Genomic DNA, 21,255 nt, shown 5'->3' with positions numbered 1-21,255 from the left:
CTTTTTCATTACAATGAGTTCTGTTTTCATAATGAGTAGTTAGAAACAAAATCAAGATACATTTCTAACTTATGCAGCACCATACTACTTACTTAGTGTATACTTATATTTATTTATTTGAATATAAGTGAAAAGGTTTATTTGTATAATCACCTAATGCACTATGAGCATGCTACGAGATAAATGGTTGTGCATCACATAGGGATGGATTTGATTCAAAAGTATTATTAATTTTACAAAACCTTTTCCTCCATCTATTATCAACAATCATGTACCATAGTACTGTACATGTATAATCAACATATTATTGTTCAATATATCAAATTTACACAAACCTTCTATACAAATCTCTAGGTAATACAAAAATTCTTTAGTTAGAAAAGAATTATGAAACACAGCACTTTGCAAACAAGGAACTGTACATTATCTCAGGGAATATTAGAATTGAAAATATAAACTATATTTTAAAGTTAAATTAAGTATAGGAGTTATGAGACTGTTTACAAAGGATAGAGTATGTTACAAACTATCCCTCACGTTTTCTTTACGGTTTGGCTCATAATTATTATATCTTCTATAGAACTTCGACTGCAAGTGTGAGCTTGAAAAGGATGCTTTCTTCAAATGGGTCACAAGTAAAAAGTTTTCAGAAGTTACGTGTGCAAGTCCAAAGAGACTGCAGTTCAAGAAACTTGCTTATCTCACAAAAAAGGATTTGTGTGATAATGCTGCCAAAACCAATGCCATGGTGTCTTCAGTTGTGGGTTTTTTTATAACAGTTATGATTCTTAATTAAAAATGCAATGGATATGATTATGTAAGGTTTCAAATGAGACTATTCTCAGACAAACTATGTTACGAAGTAGATATTTTTTTCCAAAATGTGCAGTATATTGAATTAAACTCATTTCATGGCTGTTTTCCATTTGATTTACGTTTTTATCACTGTCATTATATGCAGTTTATTTAATACAAAACTCACAGAATTTTAATTATTTCTTTTCATCTTTCAGACCTACTTAGAGGTCTATTACAACTGTAGATCAAAAACAATAAAACAAACCATATGAATGGTTTTAAGCTTACCACCAATACCATATTTATTGTTTTCTGTACCATAACTTGTGCAAAACTATTAAATCAAAAATAAAAATGAATAATAAAAATTTGTTTTCTTTTAAAATTGTAGCATTTGAAGCTGAGATGAAAGTGAAACTATGAAAGAAATCTGTTAAAATAAGTAGCAAAACCACAATCATCAAAATGTTTTCTCTCCAAAAAACAGAAGAATTTTAAAATACTGTTTTATATAAATAACTTGAAAACTTAGAGAAAAACTTGTCTAAAATATAGTGACAATAAGCAACAGAATAGAAATTCAGACCTTAAGAATAAATAAATAAATAATAATAATAAAACAAAGACTAAAACTTACCTTGTGGTTAATTATCAAAATATACAGATAAGGGTTACTTCTCACCGTGCAAAGAAAGATTACTGGGCAGTTCTAAAAATTACTATATGGATCTAAGTATTGTAAATTTATAAATAATGTGCAAAAGCTCTGATATATAGAACAATAATCAATATTTATGTTTTCTTTCTGTTTATTCAGCTGTTTTTCAATCATTAAAATTCAGGAATTGTTGAAAAGCCTTGATAAAGATACAATTTTTCATCTAAACTGGCATACATTGACAGCTTCTCCAAACTATGTAGTGAACAGTAGTGCAGCCAGCCTATTGGGTGGATAAATAAATAAATAACATTTTCCTCTTTTAGCATTAGCTTGAGCTACCCTTCTGGCTACAGAATAAAGTGTTACACCTTCAGTGCTGTATTCCAAAATAAAAACTTCTGACATTCTTTATTCAAATACACGAGTATAAATTTGAAAAATATAATGTAATAATTTTCTTAGTGTTTCATGAATATATATATTTTTTAACTTTATGAGTTTTAAACAAACAATTGTGTTAGACCTTACTGGATTTATAGAAGACATAATACGAAGTTATCACTTACAGGTCCATACGTTTCATATTTTAATGTTACAACACGAACATCTGTTGAAAATGAAAACTTCAGTATGGCATTCCTCTCATTAATTAGTCTACAGATATTTAAGTGTTATTTAAATATATTGACGTGTATACACACACCCATAAAAAGTAATTATTTGTCCTCGACTACACAAGCGTTACATATCACAGCCAGACTTATCTTGTTTCCAGCAAATATTTAAACATTTAAGGTAATCAAAATACTTTAACAGCTTATTCATTTAAAATTGTATTATTAATTATTAGTCTGTGTAACTGTATCCAAAATACAATTGCAGTATTTTGAAATATAAAATCTTGCTTAATGACACCAAGTAATAAAGCATACAAATGTCAGCTGACTTGAGATAAGTTCAGACAAGTTTCTGTCTGTCAACATGTTGTAATGTGCGTGCTTTTATTTCAATGCATAAGTAACAATGTTACCTGTGCTTTAACTTTACCATTTACAGACAGAAGAGGACTAAATCTTTGTGGTGCATGAGGGCTAGTTAAAGAGATTTTTCACTGACATGTCTTTTTATTATACAATACACAAGTCATTGTTTTACTTTAACATAAAGCTACACAGTGAGCTACTCTTGCTGTGTTAGCTGTAGGAATCAACCCCAAATTCTAGTGTTAAAAGCCCTCAAACTTACTTGAAGAGAGATGAGTTATATTTTAAATTCAAAGGGTTGTATACTAATCTACAACTTGGTTAAAATGCTTCAGCAGTGTTTAAAATCTCCATCACAAACCTTGTATCTTGAGACTTTATTAGGATGAGTAATGCTATCCACTGAAACAAATAATAACCTTTAGCCATTTGAAATTAGCAATCAATTTACCATTGTTGTTCCATTAATAAATAATAAATTTATTTATACCAAGTCACCTGTATGTTTACGGTTTAAACTAACTATTAGTTATCAGTACTTGTTACCATTATTTTTCCCATTGAGTTTCATCTATTTCACTAAAGTTTTGAATGTTCTAATTTTTTGTTCCTACAATGCAGTGAAAGCCAGATTTAAAACTTTCAATATTACATCTTGGTTCTGAGAGACATTCTGAAGATTTTATGATAATATATAAAAAAACAAAAAAACATCAAGAAACTACAATTGTGATAAAAATTTGCCTAAAACTGCCAACATAGTATATGCTATTAACTACTGGCATGGATCACATATTGAGCAATCATATTTTACTTGATACAGCACTCAATGTAAATACCCACCAAACCAACTTTTTAAACTCACTTACTTTGTATAAAAACTACAAAGAAGACCCTAACAATGACTAGCAAGATTAATTGCAATATTCAACATATATTTTCTGACTCCTATGTTATTAGGATACTCAGTAACTAATAACGTAATGGACTTGCAAGCACTTTGTGTATAAACAGTTCAGAAAAAGATGATTAATAATTTGCTGGAGATTTACTCAGATTATTAATAATTTCAGGGCTAATGATAAAAAACAGGTTTAATCTATAGATTTTTAAATAAAAATGGGCTTTCAAAAATAATTTACAGTTATCAGTTTATACTTTAAAAATATTTGTATAGAAGTATAAATAAAAAAAAAATACTATTAATCACAATAATCCAGAAACAATGTTAAGCTAGATACCAGCTCATCACAGAGTAAATTTACATAGTAAAACACCTCAGAAAAATTACATTTACAAATCAAATAATTAGGATGTCAAACCTGAAATGATCGGGGTAGTATTTATTGAATTTACTAGAAATATTAATGTCTGTTTGGAAACATAAGAAGTTAACGCATAATTAAATTAAAGTAGTTACACTTTTATAACTCTGTGATACTGCTCTCGCTGTTAAAATTCTGTATCATGAAATCATTAACAGACCTAAATACAATAAGTTATGTTACGTAAGGCACTATGATACCTCTAATTAGATATACAGGTTTACAGAAATCTTGACTTATCATTTGTGTCTAAAATGAAAATTCTAAAACAGACCTCTGGTCAGCTCAAAAAACTTTTTAATTATGTTTTACATCTTATGAGTTATAAAACAAATGTACATTATTAATTTCGTAACTGAAACTTAACTGAGCTAAATACACATCATAATAAAAAGTTATATGTTTAACAACGGCTGGTATGGGTAGAGAAAGCACTGATGGAGGAGCGAGCGTTTGACCTTCTTCAGTCATCATCAGATTCACAAAAAAAGAAAGGGTCCTGTGGTCAGCTACCAGTCAGTAACCTTTTTTTTCTTTGTGAACCTGATGATGACCGAAGAAGGTCGAAACTTTGTTCGCTCCTCCATCAGTGCTTTCTCTACCCATACCAGCTGTTGTTAAATATATAAATTTTCTCTACAAGTGAATTTTCTCATCATCAAGAATTATCATAATAAAGTATATATACTAACACAAGGTTGAGTAATTTTCATTTCATACAAATCAACTTCAGATTCATTTTTCACAGCAGTATTTTGAAGATTGTAATAAAACCACGTTTCTCTTAGACAACATTAAAAACTGAAATAACAAATTCAAAAACATTTTATTCATCAACTAAACATTTATTTAATAGTTCTATGATATTGTACTTCTAAAGTAAGTTTGTCAAAGGTACTTGCATCATTATTCATAGTACCACAAAAAGTGGGACTAGAAAAAAAACATTTCCTCGCATAAAAATATCCAATTGAAGTTATTAAAAAATGTAATTTTCAAATCTGTCAAGAGTTTATCATAGAAAAGTCAGTTATACACTTACTAGCAAAACTCCCTTACAAAGTTTATAAAGTTTCTTCCTTAGCTACTTTACAAACTTATTACAGTACCACACACACACCAGTCATTAGTGTTTATTAACAATCATGCTCAGTATCAGATTCCAGAACTATCTTAAATGGCAATGACATTAGATAATTTACATTTTATGGTAGGTTTCTTAATGAACTATAGGGTGGATTACTTTCCATTTGTGCTCAGGCCATCATTACACCCAAAGTGTTGTCCATTCTAACCTTAAGAGCAATGTAATCCACAAAATTTAAAATGTAGTGCAATCTTCCATGTCTGAAACTCCTATAAAACAAAATTTTATATGCTAAGTAAATAATACGAGTATTATTTAATTCACGTACAACATGGGAAAAAGGTTTACAACTTTTGTCTTATTGGCACTCGAAACACAAGTACACATACACGAGTTATGTCACCTTTTGACAAAATTTAACACCACGTTATCTATTTTTACAAACAAATAAGAAACTACACAGTACTTACAAATAATAAATGTGTACTTGTCAAAATTACAAAATCTGTTAAATGCAGTTTCTTTATATTAATAAACAGTCGATGAAACTCATTAAGTTCTAGATCCACAGTTATTTTTAGACTTTTCTTTTCTTAGCTTTTGGGCTCTGTTTAATAGTTTAGTACTAGCACTAACTGGAGATTGCTGAATTTTTGATTTTTGCAGTTTTTCTGCATGACCTGGTTGATGCTTTTTATTTATTAAAGGTAATTTCTGGTGTGATATGTCTCCACTCACTACTTTCCTTTGATAGTTCTGACTTTGCTTAGACTCGCTTCGAACTGTTACTTGATCATGTGGTTCAATTTTTTTTTTCATACCAGGTCCTCGCACTGTACTTAATATAGTGTTGTGGAGAAATATTTTGTTCAGTTTCATTCCTGTTGGCTTTTTCCAACCTAAAGCACCTACCAACTCAGCTCTAGCTGCACCTCGTTTAGCTTCTTGTTGTAGTTCAGCTACAGCTTGTTCATCTAAACTGACCTGTCCACTATCCATACTGTTTGGAAAAACAAAATTTATTTAAGGATGTTGTATCTTCAGCCAGTGACATAATACCTAAAAAAAAAAAACCTTAAAGCTACATTTATGTCTTTTAATTTTATTGTACAACATGTTCTTTGGGTTATATCCAAAAATTTCCCATTGCTCATTAAGACAATACATATATTATTGTATGTGTCAAGAAATTGTTTTTAAGATTATGTTTTAATGCAACCATAACTAATTTAGCCAACGAAGGAAACTATCTCATTCTGTTGTTAAATATTGTGCAATGCTACACGAGGAAAAGCAATTAGTCAGCACAACCCACTAACAACTTTTATAAGGTCAAACACTTGGATTTGATTTTCACTTTTGTAATCATCTGCAGCTTCAAGGTGTCTGAAGTCGGGCACACAAGAGCTGAATACTCAGTTTATGTTATTATAAATACTTCTGGATTTTATGTTTTAAGAATCTGGCACTCCATAAAAAACAATAGTGGCCATCAATTTACATTTGTCTATCTTTCTTTATATATTTATTGTTATTACTTTCTGTAGTACTAAACCATCTGCAAATGTGAAAACATATAATGGATATATATAATGTGTATAATGAGGGAAATTTGGAGGTTTATTTAAATAAGAAAAATAATTATAATGTAAAAGCCTTACAATTTTGATCAAATAAGCTGACGGGTTATGTATTTCTATCAAAACCTTGCATTCTAAGTGAAATTCACCTTCTTACGCAAAAGAAAAATATTAAGATATTAAATCTATGGAGAATGTTGAAACTCACAAACATTTTGACATTTTTCAAAACAAAACAATATGGATAGTAAAGTGATAAAATTATAAACGTCTTGTGTATTATGTTTAAACACTGATTTTACGCTAAGACAACTGCACAATATGAAGTTAGTATATCTAGCTCTATAGTTTGTATTAAGCTAAAAATCTTACAGATTTTACACTAAGACAACTGCACAATATGAAGTTAGTATATCTAACTCTATAGTTTGTATTAAGCTAAAATCTTACAGATACACTTAATAATCGGTTTGTGTTTTGTAAAATGCAACTTAATAATAATGCAAAATACAGACATAATAATAGAAAGCATTTATTAAAAAGAAACAAAATATAAGACATAGTTAGAAATGTATCCTTGTAGTGAGCCAAGATAGGAATGTAATAATAGTAAGCATGTATTAAATGTTTCATAATCTTCAGAATTCTGTCTTCCAGTGTTGTACATAAAGATTAATGAAGACAGAATTTTGAAGATTCTGAAACATTTAGTACATGCTTACTATTATTACACCTATCTTGGCTCACCAAGCATTTCAAATATGTCTTATATTTTGTTTCTTTATATCAAACTACAGTTCTGTGTCAGCCAATAATATTTTCTCCAATGTATTAGAATTATGTTAAAATATTAAATATACCAGTATAGGTCTTCAACAAGTTAAATTCATTGGCACGTACAAAGATTAGCAAGTTAAGTTACAGTTGCATAATGCCATCAGTTACCACAAAAATACTCAAATTCACTGGAAGAACAAAATAACATCTACATTTATATTGAAACATGCTTGATGTAATTGCAAGATACATGAAATGTGGTTTTATGCTATTCTAAAATTTTGATAATGGCACAATTGTTGGCAGTTAAAAGCCTTTGCACTGCACATCTATAAAATTTTAATTGTCTAAAAAAACAAAATCTAATTACCTTAATGAATAGCAAGTCTGATAATGGTTAACAGTGAATTGAAGTAACAAATTCCTTTGACCACAAACTATAAGAGGTCATATTGCTGCACAGCTTTGCCAATATATACACGTGTGTGTGTATTACCTCTCACTTTTATGCTCTGCCCTTATGTTTCACTGTGATATACGAAAAAATTTAATTTCTTAAAATGTTGTTTACCTTTGCCTTTTCTGGTTATTATCAGTAGTTTGTTCTTATTTTATAGCTGCTTTTAAATTTGACACAGATTAAATTTGACATTATATTAAGATATAAATAAATTTGTTAAAACAAAATCGTATTACTCTATATTTACTGACATTATCAGAATAAAAACTTTCTTTTTCACCTACCAAGTCCATATCTTAAAAGTTCTAAGTCCATCATGTCACACAAGATGTTTTTGACTTATAATTCTTTAATACTGGAAAAACATAATACCACTTACAAGAAGCCATTATTATAACATAAACATTTATTACGTTCCCAGTTAGTTTCTCGTGGTGTTATAAATATAATAACAGTACTGAATGAGATATTTCTACTGAAAATATATATTTTCACTATTTAACACTGGTACCATATTCATAATTAACATGACTTAGTAATTTAATTCTACATAAACTTAAGTGTTTCATACAGGTTTCAAGTTTCTACCACTACTAACCAACTAAGGCAATAAACAGTACTTGTACTAGCCTTCCCGTTCAGCAGATTTTGATATAGCACGGAGCTGATCCCTTCATAATTGAAAAAAATACATAAACATTTTGTGCAACTTTTAATACTTACCTCACCAAAGTCTAGGTTGTTTTCTTGATTCCGACAGTAAGTGTTAACTTTATTTTCAAACTCAAAGCCTCTGCACCATTTAATACGAGGGTCATACAGCACGTATACAGAACATGCGCAGATAACGTCATAAACCTTTCAGTGTGACCTGTGGATAGACAGCTTAAGCTATATATTGGTAATAGCTCATTTTACTAATTTTATCTTATCAGAGGCTCTTTCATCGTCAGCAGACTTGTAAATTCGTAAAAGTTAACAGGTCTGTATGCAGGCCCATGCACAGAATGTTTAAAAAGAGATTTCTAAATTATGAAATTTTTTAGATTGTTGAGTTTTTGTTTTGTTTCATGTGCTGAGTCCCAAGGAATGTATAGTCCAGTATGGGTTATTTTTCGGTGGATTTCTGTTTTAAATTGTGTGTCGGTTCTTGTAATTTTGAGGTTAAGAAATGATATTTGATTGCTTTCTTCCTGTTCACATGTGAAGTTAATGTTGGGATGTATAGAGTTAATGTGATTGAAAAAATTAAGTGTGTGTTCTGTAGATCTGAATCCCGCAACAGTGTCATCTACATATCTGTACCAGTATAGTGGTGAATGTAATGCTGTGTTAATTGCTTGTGTTTCAACTTGTGTCATAAAAATATTGGCTAGAACTGGTGATACTGGGTTGCCCATGCTTAGGCCATTTGTTTGTATATAGTTGTGGTTGTTGAACATGAAGTTTGTCTTTATCGTGGTGAATTCTATGAGGGTTGCTAATTGGTTGCTGGGAATGTCTATAGTTGGGTTAGGGTCTCGGATATAGAGTTCTAAAGCTATCTTGCAGGCTTCAGTGGTTGGAACTTCTGTAAAGAGGGATATATCATCGAAACTGGCCATTAAGGCTTTATGATTAAGTTGATTTAGATTAGATTTGAAATTATAGAGTCTTTGATGAATGAGCTGGCTGATGTTACATATTTGGAGAATGCCCATGCTATGTATTTACCAAAATTGTAATTAAACGATTATGAATTATGTGGACATTATTGGTCGTAATGAACAATCTGGTTTATGAGGTTTGGGAATGCCCTATATTTGTGGTTGTGATGAAATAATAATCAGTGATGTCGAGAAAACCCACTTGCAGAGAAATATATATGCATACTGGACTATACATTCCTTGGGACTCAGCACATGAAACAAAACAAAAACTCAACATACTAAGAAACCAAATAAACACAGCCATAAAACTATGCTCACCAGATAAAATTAACGATGAATTAGACAAAATAAAACAATACTTCATCAACATCAATACGTTTCCTCCACAAACCGTAGAAAACATTATACGCACACACCTAGACAGAAAGCAAAATCAACCAACAAAAGTAAATATATCTCACGAATCAAAAAATCATATACGAAACGAAATCACGAAACCATATACTGCTGCATACCATATATTCCCGACATCAGCACACAAATAACCAACATTTGGCAAAAACTAGTAACAAAATATGGCATTCCAGTTAATACCAAATTTATTCAAAAACCAGGCACAAAACTGAGGTCTATACTATGTAAAAACTACATTGACAAACACCATACCAACATTATTTATAAAATACAATGTGATAACTGCCACGACTTCTATATTGGAGAAACAAGTAGAAAAACGGAAACCAGATTCAAAGAACATAAAAAGTCACCTTCACACGTTTTCGAACACTGCGAGTCAAATAAACACAACATAACCATAGAAAACACTCAAATACTAAATAAAGAAACAAACATAAACAAACGCAAAATTAAAGAAGCCTTACTTATACAACAACTTAAACCCAAAATAAACCAATATAAAGGAACACCTTCAGTGATGTCGAGAAACCCATTTGTTGAGAATTTATATACAAAACGGCTCGTTTGGGTTGAGAAAATATTTTACATAGAAGAGCGAACGGTGAACCTGACGATGACCGAAGAAGGTCGAAACGTTGTTCGCTCTTCTATGTAAAATATTTTTTCAACCCAAACGAGCCGTTTTTCCATATAAAAAAGGAACACCTTTATACCTATATTAAATATAGTAAAATAAATAATATAAAATTATATATTCAAACATCTAACATCGCCCTCTACATTCGGACACTCAGTTACACAACCCCTTTCAAACATGTGGTCATCTTCCGGTCAGTTACCTCTTTCTTTCCTTGTGAACCTGACGATGACCGAAGAAGGTCAAACCGTTGTTCGCTCCACTACATAAAAATTTTCTCAACCCAAACGAGCCGTTTTTACACATATATTTCTATACAAGTGGGTTTTCTCGACATCAAAGGCAACTATCATCACCACCTACCGCCAACTCTTGGGCTACTCTTTTATACCAACAAATAATGAAACTGACCATCAAATTATAACGCCCCCACGGCTGAAAGGGCAAGCATGTTTGACATGATGGGGATTTGAACCCGCGATCCTCGGATAACATAGAATACAACACTGTAACTAACTGCAAAGTTGCTTTTACCCCAGAGAAAGTTTCGCATTAGATTTGCTAAGCCAAAATAAAATTTAAAACTTCTTTCTTATCTACATATGATTTTTTTGAATATCTGAATTAGTTTTGAAAACTTATTCTGTATGAACAGTGTCGCAGGTGAGACAACAACAAATTAAAATAGACTTAAAATAAAACTATAAATAAGAAGGGTTTGAAAAGTTTATTTTTACTGAATTATTTCACATTTGGTAAAATCATGTGCCACACTATTCGATAAAAGTTAAAGCTTGCTTTTCGGTGCCAAATAATTGGCAAATCCTGACTGTAAATGATAAAAAAATCCCTTCCATAAAATCTGAGTTGTGGGATGGTTCAATGAAAAATAATGTTTTATTTGTTTGTAGTTAAGCACAAAGTTACACAATAAGCTGTCTGTTCTCTCCCACCACAAGTATCGTAGCCCGGTTTCTTGTGTTTGTAAATCCGGAAGGGGACACAAAAACGATACACAATGATAAATAACAGTGTGATACGAAAGTTATTAATACCTACTGATTTGCATATAGTAGCATAAATTTTGCGCAATTCGGTAAAATTTTAAAGTTTGAAAATATCCAAAGGACAACAAATATTTATTGTCGGTGAAGGACAATTTTGCATTCAGTAAATCACATTCTATACTCTTATGCAAAATGTAAAATTCGTTTCATGATATGCCCTGTATGGCCAAGTGGGTTAAAGCGTTCAACTCGTAATCGGAGGGTCGCGGGTTCGAATACCAGTCGCGTCAAATATGCTCTCCCTTTCAGGCGTGGGGGCATTATAATGTGACGATCAATCCCAATATTCAGTGATAAAAGAGTAGCCCCAGAGTTGACGGTGGGTGGTGATGACTAGCTGCCTTCCCTCTAATCTCTAATCTTCCCTCTAAACAAAAAAAAAAATGTTTGTTTGTTTTGAATTTCGCACAAAGCTACACGAGGGCTATCTACGCTACCCGTCCATAATTTAACAGTATAGGACTAGAGGGGAGGCAGTTAGTCATCACCACCCATCACCAACTCCTGGGCTACTTTTTTTACCAACGAATAGTGCAATTGACCATCACATTATAACGCTCCCACGGATGAAACGGCGAACATGGTTTACTCATTATGAATAAATCAGACGTTTTGTGTTATGTAAAGATTATTGGATTCACACACTTCTATTTATTTTTCAACATGAACTAGTCGTTGGATAAATATCTTGAACGATAACGAATGTTCATTGATCCCACTGGAAGTGACAATCTATGATCAATGCAAGTATACAAGTTGTGCTCTTTGTTTTGATTAACTAATAAAGATGTTTTTTTGCATTTTACATAATATGCTCCATATTTTCATTTTCTCAACTTAAAATTCACTCATTTAATTAAATTCATATTTGTTTTGTACTTTTTCTGATCAGTTTTCTCATTAAACAGTGGATCTGTCAAATACTCGTGCAGAAATCAGTTTTAGCTGAGAATGCTGTAAATATAATCTAACAATACAAATATATACAGTATATTGCAAAGTTTCCACCTATTATTATCGTCTGAGCTTGTAATCACGAAATTTTAAATGGAACCTCATTTTAAAACTACACAATTTCTTCTAAACTGACCCAGCATGGGCAGGTGGTTAAGGTTTGAATCCTCGTCACACCAAACGTGCTCGCCCTTTCCTCCGAAGAGGCGTTATAATGTGACAGTCAATTCCATTATTCGTTGGTGAAAGAATAGCCTAAGAGTTGGCGGTAGGTGGTGATGACCAGCTGCCTTCCCTCGAGTTTTAAGCTCCTAAATTAGGGACAGCTAGTATAGATAGCCTTTGTGTAGCTTTGCGCGAAATTCCAAACAGACAGACAACTCCTGACTGAGAAAGCTGAAAACACTGATATTGTGAGATGTTCAAAGAAAAGTTAGTAAACCCCTTTCCACGGCAACCCTAAAACAGTCCAGATTATTTGAAATATTACAAAATTAGTCTCTGTGTGATCAACGTGGTTTAAGTTGACTTTAGAGTAAATGCATCTGTTCAAACCACAAGTCACTGCAATGTGGTCATGGACTGACTTGCAAGCAGGCCGAGTGCAGTTGTTTCGGCTTAGCCGTTGGAGTTTTGACTAACACTACCCGCTCTTACATGAAATATTTATTTGAAGTTCGGATGCAGTGGGCGAATGGAGCACACAGATACCAATGCGGGGCTTCACGGTTAAAACAAAGATACTTGAGACTAAGACTTCCAATAACAGTTTCATTTAAGTCATCAAACAATTGATATTTACACAGACATATATATATATATATAATTCATCTTTATTCATGTTTGGGCCTGGCATGGCCTAGCGCGTTAAGACGTGCGCTTCGTAATCTGAAGGTCGCGTCAAACATGTTCGCCCTAACCGTGGGGCGTTATAATGTGACGGTCAATCCCACTTTTCGTTGGTAAAAGAGTAGCCCAAGAGTTGGCGGTGGGTGGTGATGACTAGCCTGTCTCTAACTGCTAAATTAGGGACGGCTAGCACAGATAGCCCTCAGTAGCTTTGTGCGAAATTCCAAAACAAACAAACAAACAAATTTATTCATGTTTATCAAAAGTAATCATTTTAACTCTACTAACATAATTACTAGTGTTTAAAAATAATGGCATTATAATACTTACAAGAGCTTGGACTAGAAATGGTGTTTCTACTAACAGTAAGAAAACTCTTTTCTCCTTCATTTTGAATGTTCAGATCAGTCGGAGTGTTTGCTAAAGTTTGAAGATATCGTCTATTGTAGCGTCTGTTCTAGAACCTTTTATACTATCTGATTGGGGAATTGTTGGGCTAAGCATAGTACCATGGTGTCAGCTGACTTTCTGTTGGTGATTTCTATCGTTCGTTAATTACAAATAGTTCCCACTGACGCGTCATCAAATGATCAAGACTTTTCTCTTGTTTATGGACTTCTAAGTTTGTTAGTGAATCATCCAAGGTTTTCTTGGTTTCAACGTCCAAATTTGCTTAATCCCTTTTAACGTGAATATCGTCAATTCACTTCAACTCAAACACACAATGGACATTTTCTCATCATCAGTTAATAGTTTGCATAACTCCTTTCAACGTTGATAGTGTCTGTCTGTTCCAATTTAAACAATTAGCGGATGCCGTTTAGCGGCTTTCTCTGAATCTCCGTTTTAAATGGCTCCTCTCTTACCTTCTATAGCACCAGTTCATCTTAAACTTAATATTATTTGATCATACGGCGACAAGTTTCTCGGCATGTTACCTTGAACTGTCGTTATTTTATAAACATCAGTGGTTCATAAACATATTTTCTTATACTTTATTACTTCCTGTTTACTAAAATAATTATTCGAGGCATCTAGATATCTAGCAATGTCTTACTCTTCCCTCCTAAAAGAAAAATTATCTTTGATAAAAATTTCATCATCAAAGCTCTTTGTTTCCATCCTTCCATCTATACATCGGTCATCATTTACTATTCTTTCATTAATACTATGTCAGTTACACATCATCTATTAAAAGCTTTATTCATGTTAATATTGATTAAAGTAAGATATATGAAATTACACAACTCTGAACTATACCATTTAACTATATATTATTTCATAATACAAACAAAGCAAAATCCATAAAAATATAATAAAAAATAGAAAAGAAAATCAGTATTAGTACACTTATTGTTATTACACTAACTTCAATGATGTATTCACGTGTTTTTTTTTCTTTTTATATCAATATGTTCTTCTTCTGCTTTCCTTGAAATTCTTGTCGGAAATATTGAAATACTGCCTCGTTGCTATTGACAATCAACCCATATAATGGCGTCGCTTTCCATTTTTCACAATGTTCATGTGGACACGCATGGTAAATACATGTTACCAGGTCATTGATCTTCATTCTCTTATATACTGGGCACCCAAAGTTCTCCAAAGGTATACATGTTACTTCTATTTCTGTAGTGGTACAGTTCTTTTCTAAACCTTTTGTGTACAATTTGTTTTAAGTTTGACACACGTCCTTACACACTGCCACTTCGTGAGGAAATTCATATTCGCCTTCCTCCCAGATTAGTCCATGAAGGTAGGTGGTACACCACTCTATATGAAGGTATGAAGGTATGTGGTACACCATTCTGTATGAAGGTAGGTGGTACACCACTCTATGTGTAGGTATGAAGGTAGGTGGTACACCACTCTGTATTTCTTAGATATTCTTTCTTTTATTATTTACCTCGAAACTAGAGCTTTGTAACAATAATTCTCAGTCCAACTGGTGGTACAGTCGAAAATAGTTAATTCCTTGAGGAAATATTTGCCTTCTATTCGAAAATCTTTTATCTCTACTATCGCTGCCTTGGTTTTCCTGTAACAGAATAATTTTACTTGACTTTAGGGGTCTCTAATGCAGCTTTAACTATGTCTTGTTACAGCATATCGAATCACGATCAGTTTTTGAATCACTTGGATTTCGTCTCGGACTGAAGACATCAATTAGTCACGCACTTCACTAGTTTATACATACTTCACACTTCGGTTTATCATTCAACAACATTCTGTTCACGTTGTCTTTTCTTGAATAACACTGTCATAATGTAGTAATGTCAGTGTCCTTGTTATCTGTCATTAATTTACTGTTCTGTGATAATATTTCATAACTTTTTGCAGTTAATTAATCTTGTTTTTTCAGACACTGGTTCTCAAACTCTTCGTTTCTGAATTCTCGAACATTCTTTCATATAAATCCTATTATTTTTCTAATAATTTTGATTTATTCATTTTATGATCAGCTAACCTCGTCAATTGGTTAAATTAATTTAATTTTGATATCAAGTTACATTCTAATCAAATGGGTTATCATCACATAATTCAACCACTTTAGTGGCCTTTGAATAAGACAACTCTCTATTGTTGCCTGGCCCTGTTCTGGTTTAATTTTATTTTGAATTTACACAGCCCATCTAATTTCCAAAATGTCATTGAAGCTAATTTTCCATGTTATGTGTATAACACTATACTTACTAATATTACTACCAAGCATAATGTTATCATTACTTAATTAGTCAACTTCCATTTATCTAACCTACTTCCTTCTGCTGTAGCTCTAAAGGGGTCTACATGTAGCTGAAATTCTTGATTCTTAACCCTATTTTCTAGCGGGAAAATTTCGGATTTTATCTAATATATTTAAGTTCTTTAAGATCTGAATCTACGTTTATGTTCTGAATTAATTGTGACTCTTGTATAGTCAATAGCTCTTGCCAATCAGGTACCTTTATATTTAACGGAATTCCTGTGTATTTAGATTTACTTCTAAAACTAGAGGGTAATGTTACTCCTTGGCTATGAGCAGAACAATTTCTAGCCAATCTAAGATATCCACTATGTAATTTAATTACTTCAGTTCGATAATCAAACTGATTTATATTTGATTTAGGGCATACTACTGATAAGGTAAGTTCATCTTTTACATTAAACAACCAAGTTTCCGGGGTCTTTGTTCTATAAAAGCAAAATGGTTTCGGGATAATTATTCTCTTTTTACATAATTCAGTTATCTTTAATTCCTCCAAATATTGCATAACTACAAGTCATAGTGGGCACTGAATATATTCCTGAACTACGGTTACATACTTTAATGTGTCCTATACATTTTAGCATATCTCCCGTTATTTCCACGTAATTACGTTGATCACTCAACACTGCAAGGTATGGGTTATTATTTTCTACAGTTAGAGTTAATGAATGGTTTAATACTAATGTTAAGGATACAATTTTATATAATTTAAATATTCTATCAGTTGCTTAAAAGGTATCTCTATAAACATTCTAAGTGTATCCCTCACTGCAGCTGTCTTTACATGTAAATCTCTTCACTATGTGTAGGAATTACAAATTGTAAGTGTGAAGATACTTTTCTTTTTACTTTTATCTAGCACTTTCCCTAATTTACACCAGGGTAGAAAGTATGAACTCAATTTTCTGTCTGCAGCTACAGACAATGCTTGTACTAACTTAGCTAACTCAGTCCTACTATTCCCAACTGTAAATGCTAATTGTTGTAAGTTATTCTGAATTCTAGAATTGAAAACTAACATTTCAATTCCTGGCTTATGAAGCTCAGTCTGTCTTATTCTAGTATTATCAAAGCGTTAGTAATATTTACTTGTGCTCTAGACACTTTTCTAATCTCCAGATCATGTAACTCCAATGCATGATTTAAAGAATTCATTATTGTCGCTTGTTCTCCTATTAAATTAATTATTTCTTTAGATACTTGTCTCTGATGTTCTACTTTCTTATGTAATTAATCTAAATCATTCGTGGTTGCGGTTCCGAACAGAAATTTTAAGACAATTTCACCTGCATTTATTAAACCACGTTTTGTCGGGTCCGATCTGAAATTGAAACGCTATCCTTAATGTCTTTTAACTCTAAATCAATCATCTATCTGAACAAGGTATCGTCTGACTAATGTCTTATAATTCTTAATTAATCCTTCTTGTAAATTTTTTACTAAACGTAAAATAGCTGTTCCTTGATTTGCCATGTGGAAAAAGTTAATATCCTGAAATGGCCCAATCAGAATCATGGCTTGGATCCGATATAAAATATATGGAGAAACTTCAAGATTGCAGTCCATCAAAGATCTTCAGTGAACTTGATCAAAATGAAGAAATTATGTCAAGAGGAATGAGCCAAAATTACATCATTTCATTGTGTAAAATAGGTAAAAAATAAATTACAAAACTCATAGCAGGTTTTGCTAAAGTTAGGTTTTCTGTAGACATAACAGGTTAACTTTCAATGTTAGCTTTGATTAAAAAGTTTTAATTTAAAAAATTGTTTACTTCATTTGTATTTCATCAAATTGTAACATGTTTTTATAAGAGTGAACTCTTTTGCAAGGCACACTACACATTTATTGTCGCAGTATGTATAAATTCATGATGTCTGTATACCACAACTTTTGAAACTTAATAAACAACATATTTCTTGAATCCGGCACAGATAGCCTTCGAGTAGCTTTGCGCGAAATTCAAAAACAAACAATCTTGAATCCATCATTAGTTTTAATAATCTCAAACACACAGAAGGCATATCATTATTTAAGTTGTCCCCCGCTAGTACAGTGGTAAGTCTACGGATTTACGACGCTAAAATCAGGGATTCGATTCCCCTCGGTGGCTCAGCAGATAGCCTGATATGGCTGCGCTATAAGAAAAGACAAAAAAATTATTTAAAAGACAAAAAATTATGATTTTCTCGTAGTATTGTGTGTGTTTTTGTACCAAAGCCACATCGGACTATCTGCTGAGCCCACCGAGGGGATCTCGTAGTATTAAATATAGATATATATCACTTTAAAACATTGTGTTCCACCAAAAAGTATAGTGAATAAAAATAATGTTTGATTTAAATTTTTAAGTTGCAATTTTAGATTTGTTAAAATAAAAATAGTGTACCAACTTTTGAATTTGTTATTCTGTTCTCTATATTAAAATAAGCGAAAATGTTTCCCGTTGGTACAGCAGTAAGATTTACAACGCTAAAATTAGGTGCTCGATGGACTCGGTAGATAGCTCGATGTGGCTTTGCTATAAGAAAACACATTTTCATTAAATACACTTTTCGCTTATGTGTGTGTGTGTTTTATTGTAGCACAGCCACACCAGTATATCTGCTAATCCATCGAGGGCAATCGAACCTCTGATTTCAGTGTTGTAAATCCGTAGACCTACAGGTGTACCAGCAGGAGACATATAATGAAAGAGAAAATGCTTTAAACATAAATCACTGATTTTCAGGAGAAAAATATCTGGTTTCAGTTGTCACGATGTTAAATGTTTGACTTTTAAAGTAGAATCGAACTTATCCAAGTTCTCTTATCCAAGGTGCGAGGTAAAATTGTGTCACAGTTGCAAATTATAAACTGAAATTATCCGGATTATAAGATAACGTTGATAATCTGGTGTATTTTTAAATTAAAAATTATTTAAAACGTTTATCAAATCAATTCTATGTCAATATGATATGTATGATTATCATTTCATAGTATTTATACGTTTGGAATGAAAGCATAATTTTGTCTTAAGTGCATGTGATCTGGGGTTGTAGGCGTCTAACCTAGAATAATGTATTGTACTGAGACTCACACCTAATTAAGTATTATAACTTTTAAATTAAGTTTGGTAGTACATAATAATAGAAATTGTAACGAAGTAAAACAGCTACCATAAAAATTACTTGTTTAAAACCACTTTCAAAATGTTTGAATATTAACAATTCCAAGTTCACAGTATTTGCTGAGCAAAACTAAAACGTATTGTACTTATTAAACCACATAAAGCACTGTATATGTGTCTATGAAGTGAATAAAAATTTCATAGTTTCAACGAATTTATATCTAAGTAAAGAAGCAAATGATTTTCCCAGACAAGTGTACAGAAAAATGACGAACGTTAATTATTGCCTTAATACTCTTACAAAACTCATCGCTTTTGGGTTCTGACGATTCCTTTCTTGAATCGAAAAGACACTAATATATATGTTTATAATACGGAAGATGCACTGCTTTAAGTACATAATTGTAGAGATCCTGATGAATGATAAAATCAAATTAGTGTATCTCAAAACGTTTGGTATGAGTATTAAAACGTATTAAAATAAAGTAGAGAACAACGTTTCAACCTTCTTAGGTCATCTTCAGGTTAACCTTAGATGAAGATTACCTAAGAAGGTTGAAACGTTGTTCTCTACTTCTATGTGATGTTTTAATACCTGTACCAATCGTCTTGAGATACATTTTACTTCAGGTGGGTTTCTCGTTATCACGAAGATAAATGTGTTCCACATTTGGTATTGCTGGCGCACAAAATTATAGTTCATAAAAATTAAACAAACAAGTATAATTAAAAATTTCATATAGACAATGAGTGTTCGATACATACATAAGCTAGCTAGTTATAGTAATATAAAAGGTTATAATGCTACAAAAATATTGAAATAAGAAAACTAAAATTGTCAAAAGTGAGTTACTCAACATTAAAAAAGTATTTGTTTTCTTTCAGGCTAATGTAATTACAGTGTTTTGCTGATGCAGGCATACATTTTATTAAATCTTAAGTAACCCTGTTTTTATAGTTTTAACTTTCTTGTTTTAACACTTTTTGTAGCATGAAAAATTTCGTATATTACTATTGATAGCTAGGTTACGTATATATTGATTCCTACTTGTATTTATATTATTAATTTTTCATTACACTTGTTCTTTTTTAACCACGAGGGGTCAGCGCAACTTTTTATATACTTTTATTATTTTGCAGATACTTGTCATCGTTATTTAGTTTATCTATGGATACTTTTGAAAATAAATGAAACATTTTAAATTAATATGATTTTGAAATGACTAAGACAGGAATAACACGAAAAATTGATATTTATTTAGCCAATCACAAGTAAGTAGCTTAAGCCATACGAAGATTTGAGATGACTGAGGAGAATGTTGAAGATCCTTGTGAATGGGAAGAGCCTTCTAGTTCGGTATCTATTTTAGTTATTGAAAGCTTTATGTAAAAATAATGGTATTTTGTTGAGCAGAAAACCATTGGTACCCTCAGGTATTTCTATTTGTACCAAATCATTCTTCGCGAAGAAACTTTCAAAATGGCGGCTGTGTCGATATACTTGCCACTGGTGGCGCTGCCTGTAACAATTTAACACGCGGTAAATGCGAGTAATGTTAATGTGGTGTGTATGTGTGTATTGTAAATATTGTATGAAATAGGAATGAGTTGAAGGTAGTATATGGTTGGTTCACCAGTGACATTGTGTGATGGCTTTAAGTGAGTTAGAATTGAAAAATTGCACCATTAAGTTCATATTTTTTATATTTATAATTTGTAAGACGTGTACTGCATGATATTATTTATTTCTCTTGTTATGGATCATGTTTCTCGTGAAACTGAAATATGAAACTAAAGTTTTGGTTTATAACTTTCCTACGTGGTGACTTCCAGGTTACAGTTATTTGTTGATCTAACGACAAATGTTGAATTTAATTCTCTAAAACGATAAGATTATTTGGAACAAACGTTTAACTTGAACTAGTAAAATATTACTGTCATACATTATAATATTTAGAAGTCACGTTAGATTACTAGTACTGGTTTTAGATAAATCATATTTATCAAGTTAATAGCACTTGATACTAATGAAAATTAATATTTATCATATTGTCACATAATTTCAAATTATTAAAGATAAAGAAAATGCCAAATAGTTCTTGCTAAAGTGCTTATCATTTAAACTATTTTTTTAAACATGCCACAGCATAAAA

General features: G+C 31.7%; 1 protein-coding gene across 1 annotated transcript; it reads right to left on the bottom strand.

Annotated features, from left to right (window-relative positions):
• Window positions 1–4,591: 4,591 nt before the first annotated feature.
• On the bottom strand, window positions 4,592–7,979 carry LOC143230169 (uncharacterized). The gene is made up of 2 exons (XM_076463253.1): window positions 7,956–7,979; window positions 4,592–5,854 (listed from the first exon to the last, which is right to left on the bottom strand). Exon 2 carries the CDS (start codon window positions 5,851–5,853, stop codon window positions 5,407–5,409), a length of 447 nt encoding a protein of 148 aa, XP_076319368.1. The 5' UTR covers window position 5,854; window positions 7,956–7,979; the 3' UTR covers window positions 4,592–5,406.
• Between the last annotated feature and the right edge of the window lie 13,276 nt (window positions 7,980–21,255).

This window comes from Tachypleus tridentatus, chromosome 1 (assembly GCF_004210375.1).
Source record: "Tachypleus tridentatus isolate NWPU-2018 chromosome 1, ASM421037v1, whole genome shotgun sequence".
Lineage (NCBI taxonomy): Eukaryota > Metazoa > Arthropoda > Merostomata > Xiphosura > Limulidae > Tachypleus > Tachypleus tridentatus.
The sequence above is the reverse complement of the archived record's forward strand: the minus strand, read 5'-3'. Positions and strand labels throughout refer to the sequence as shown.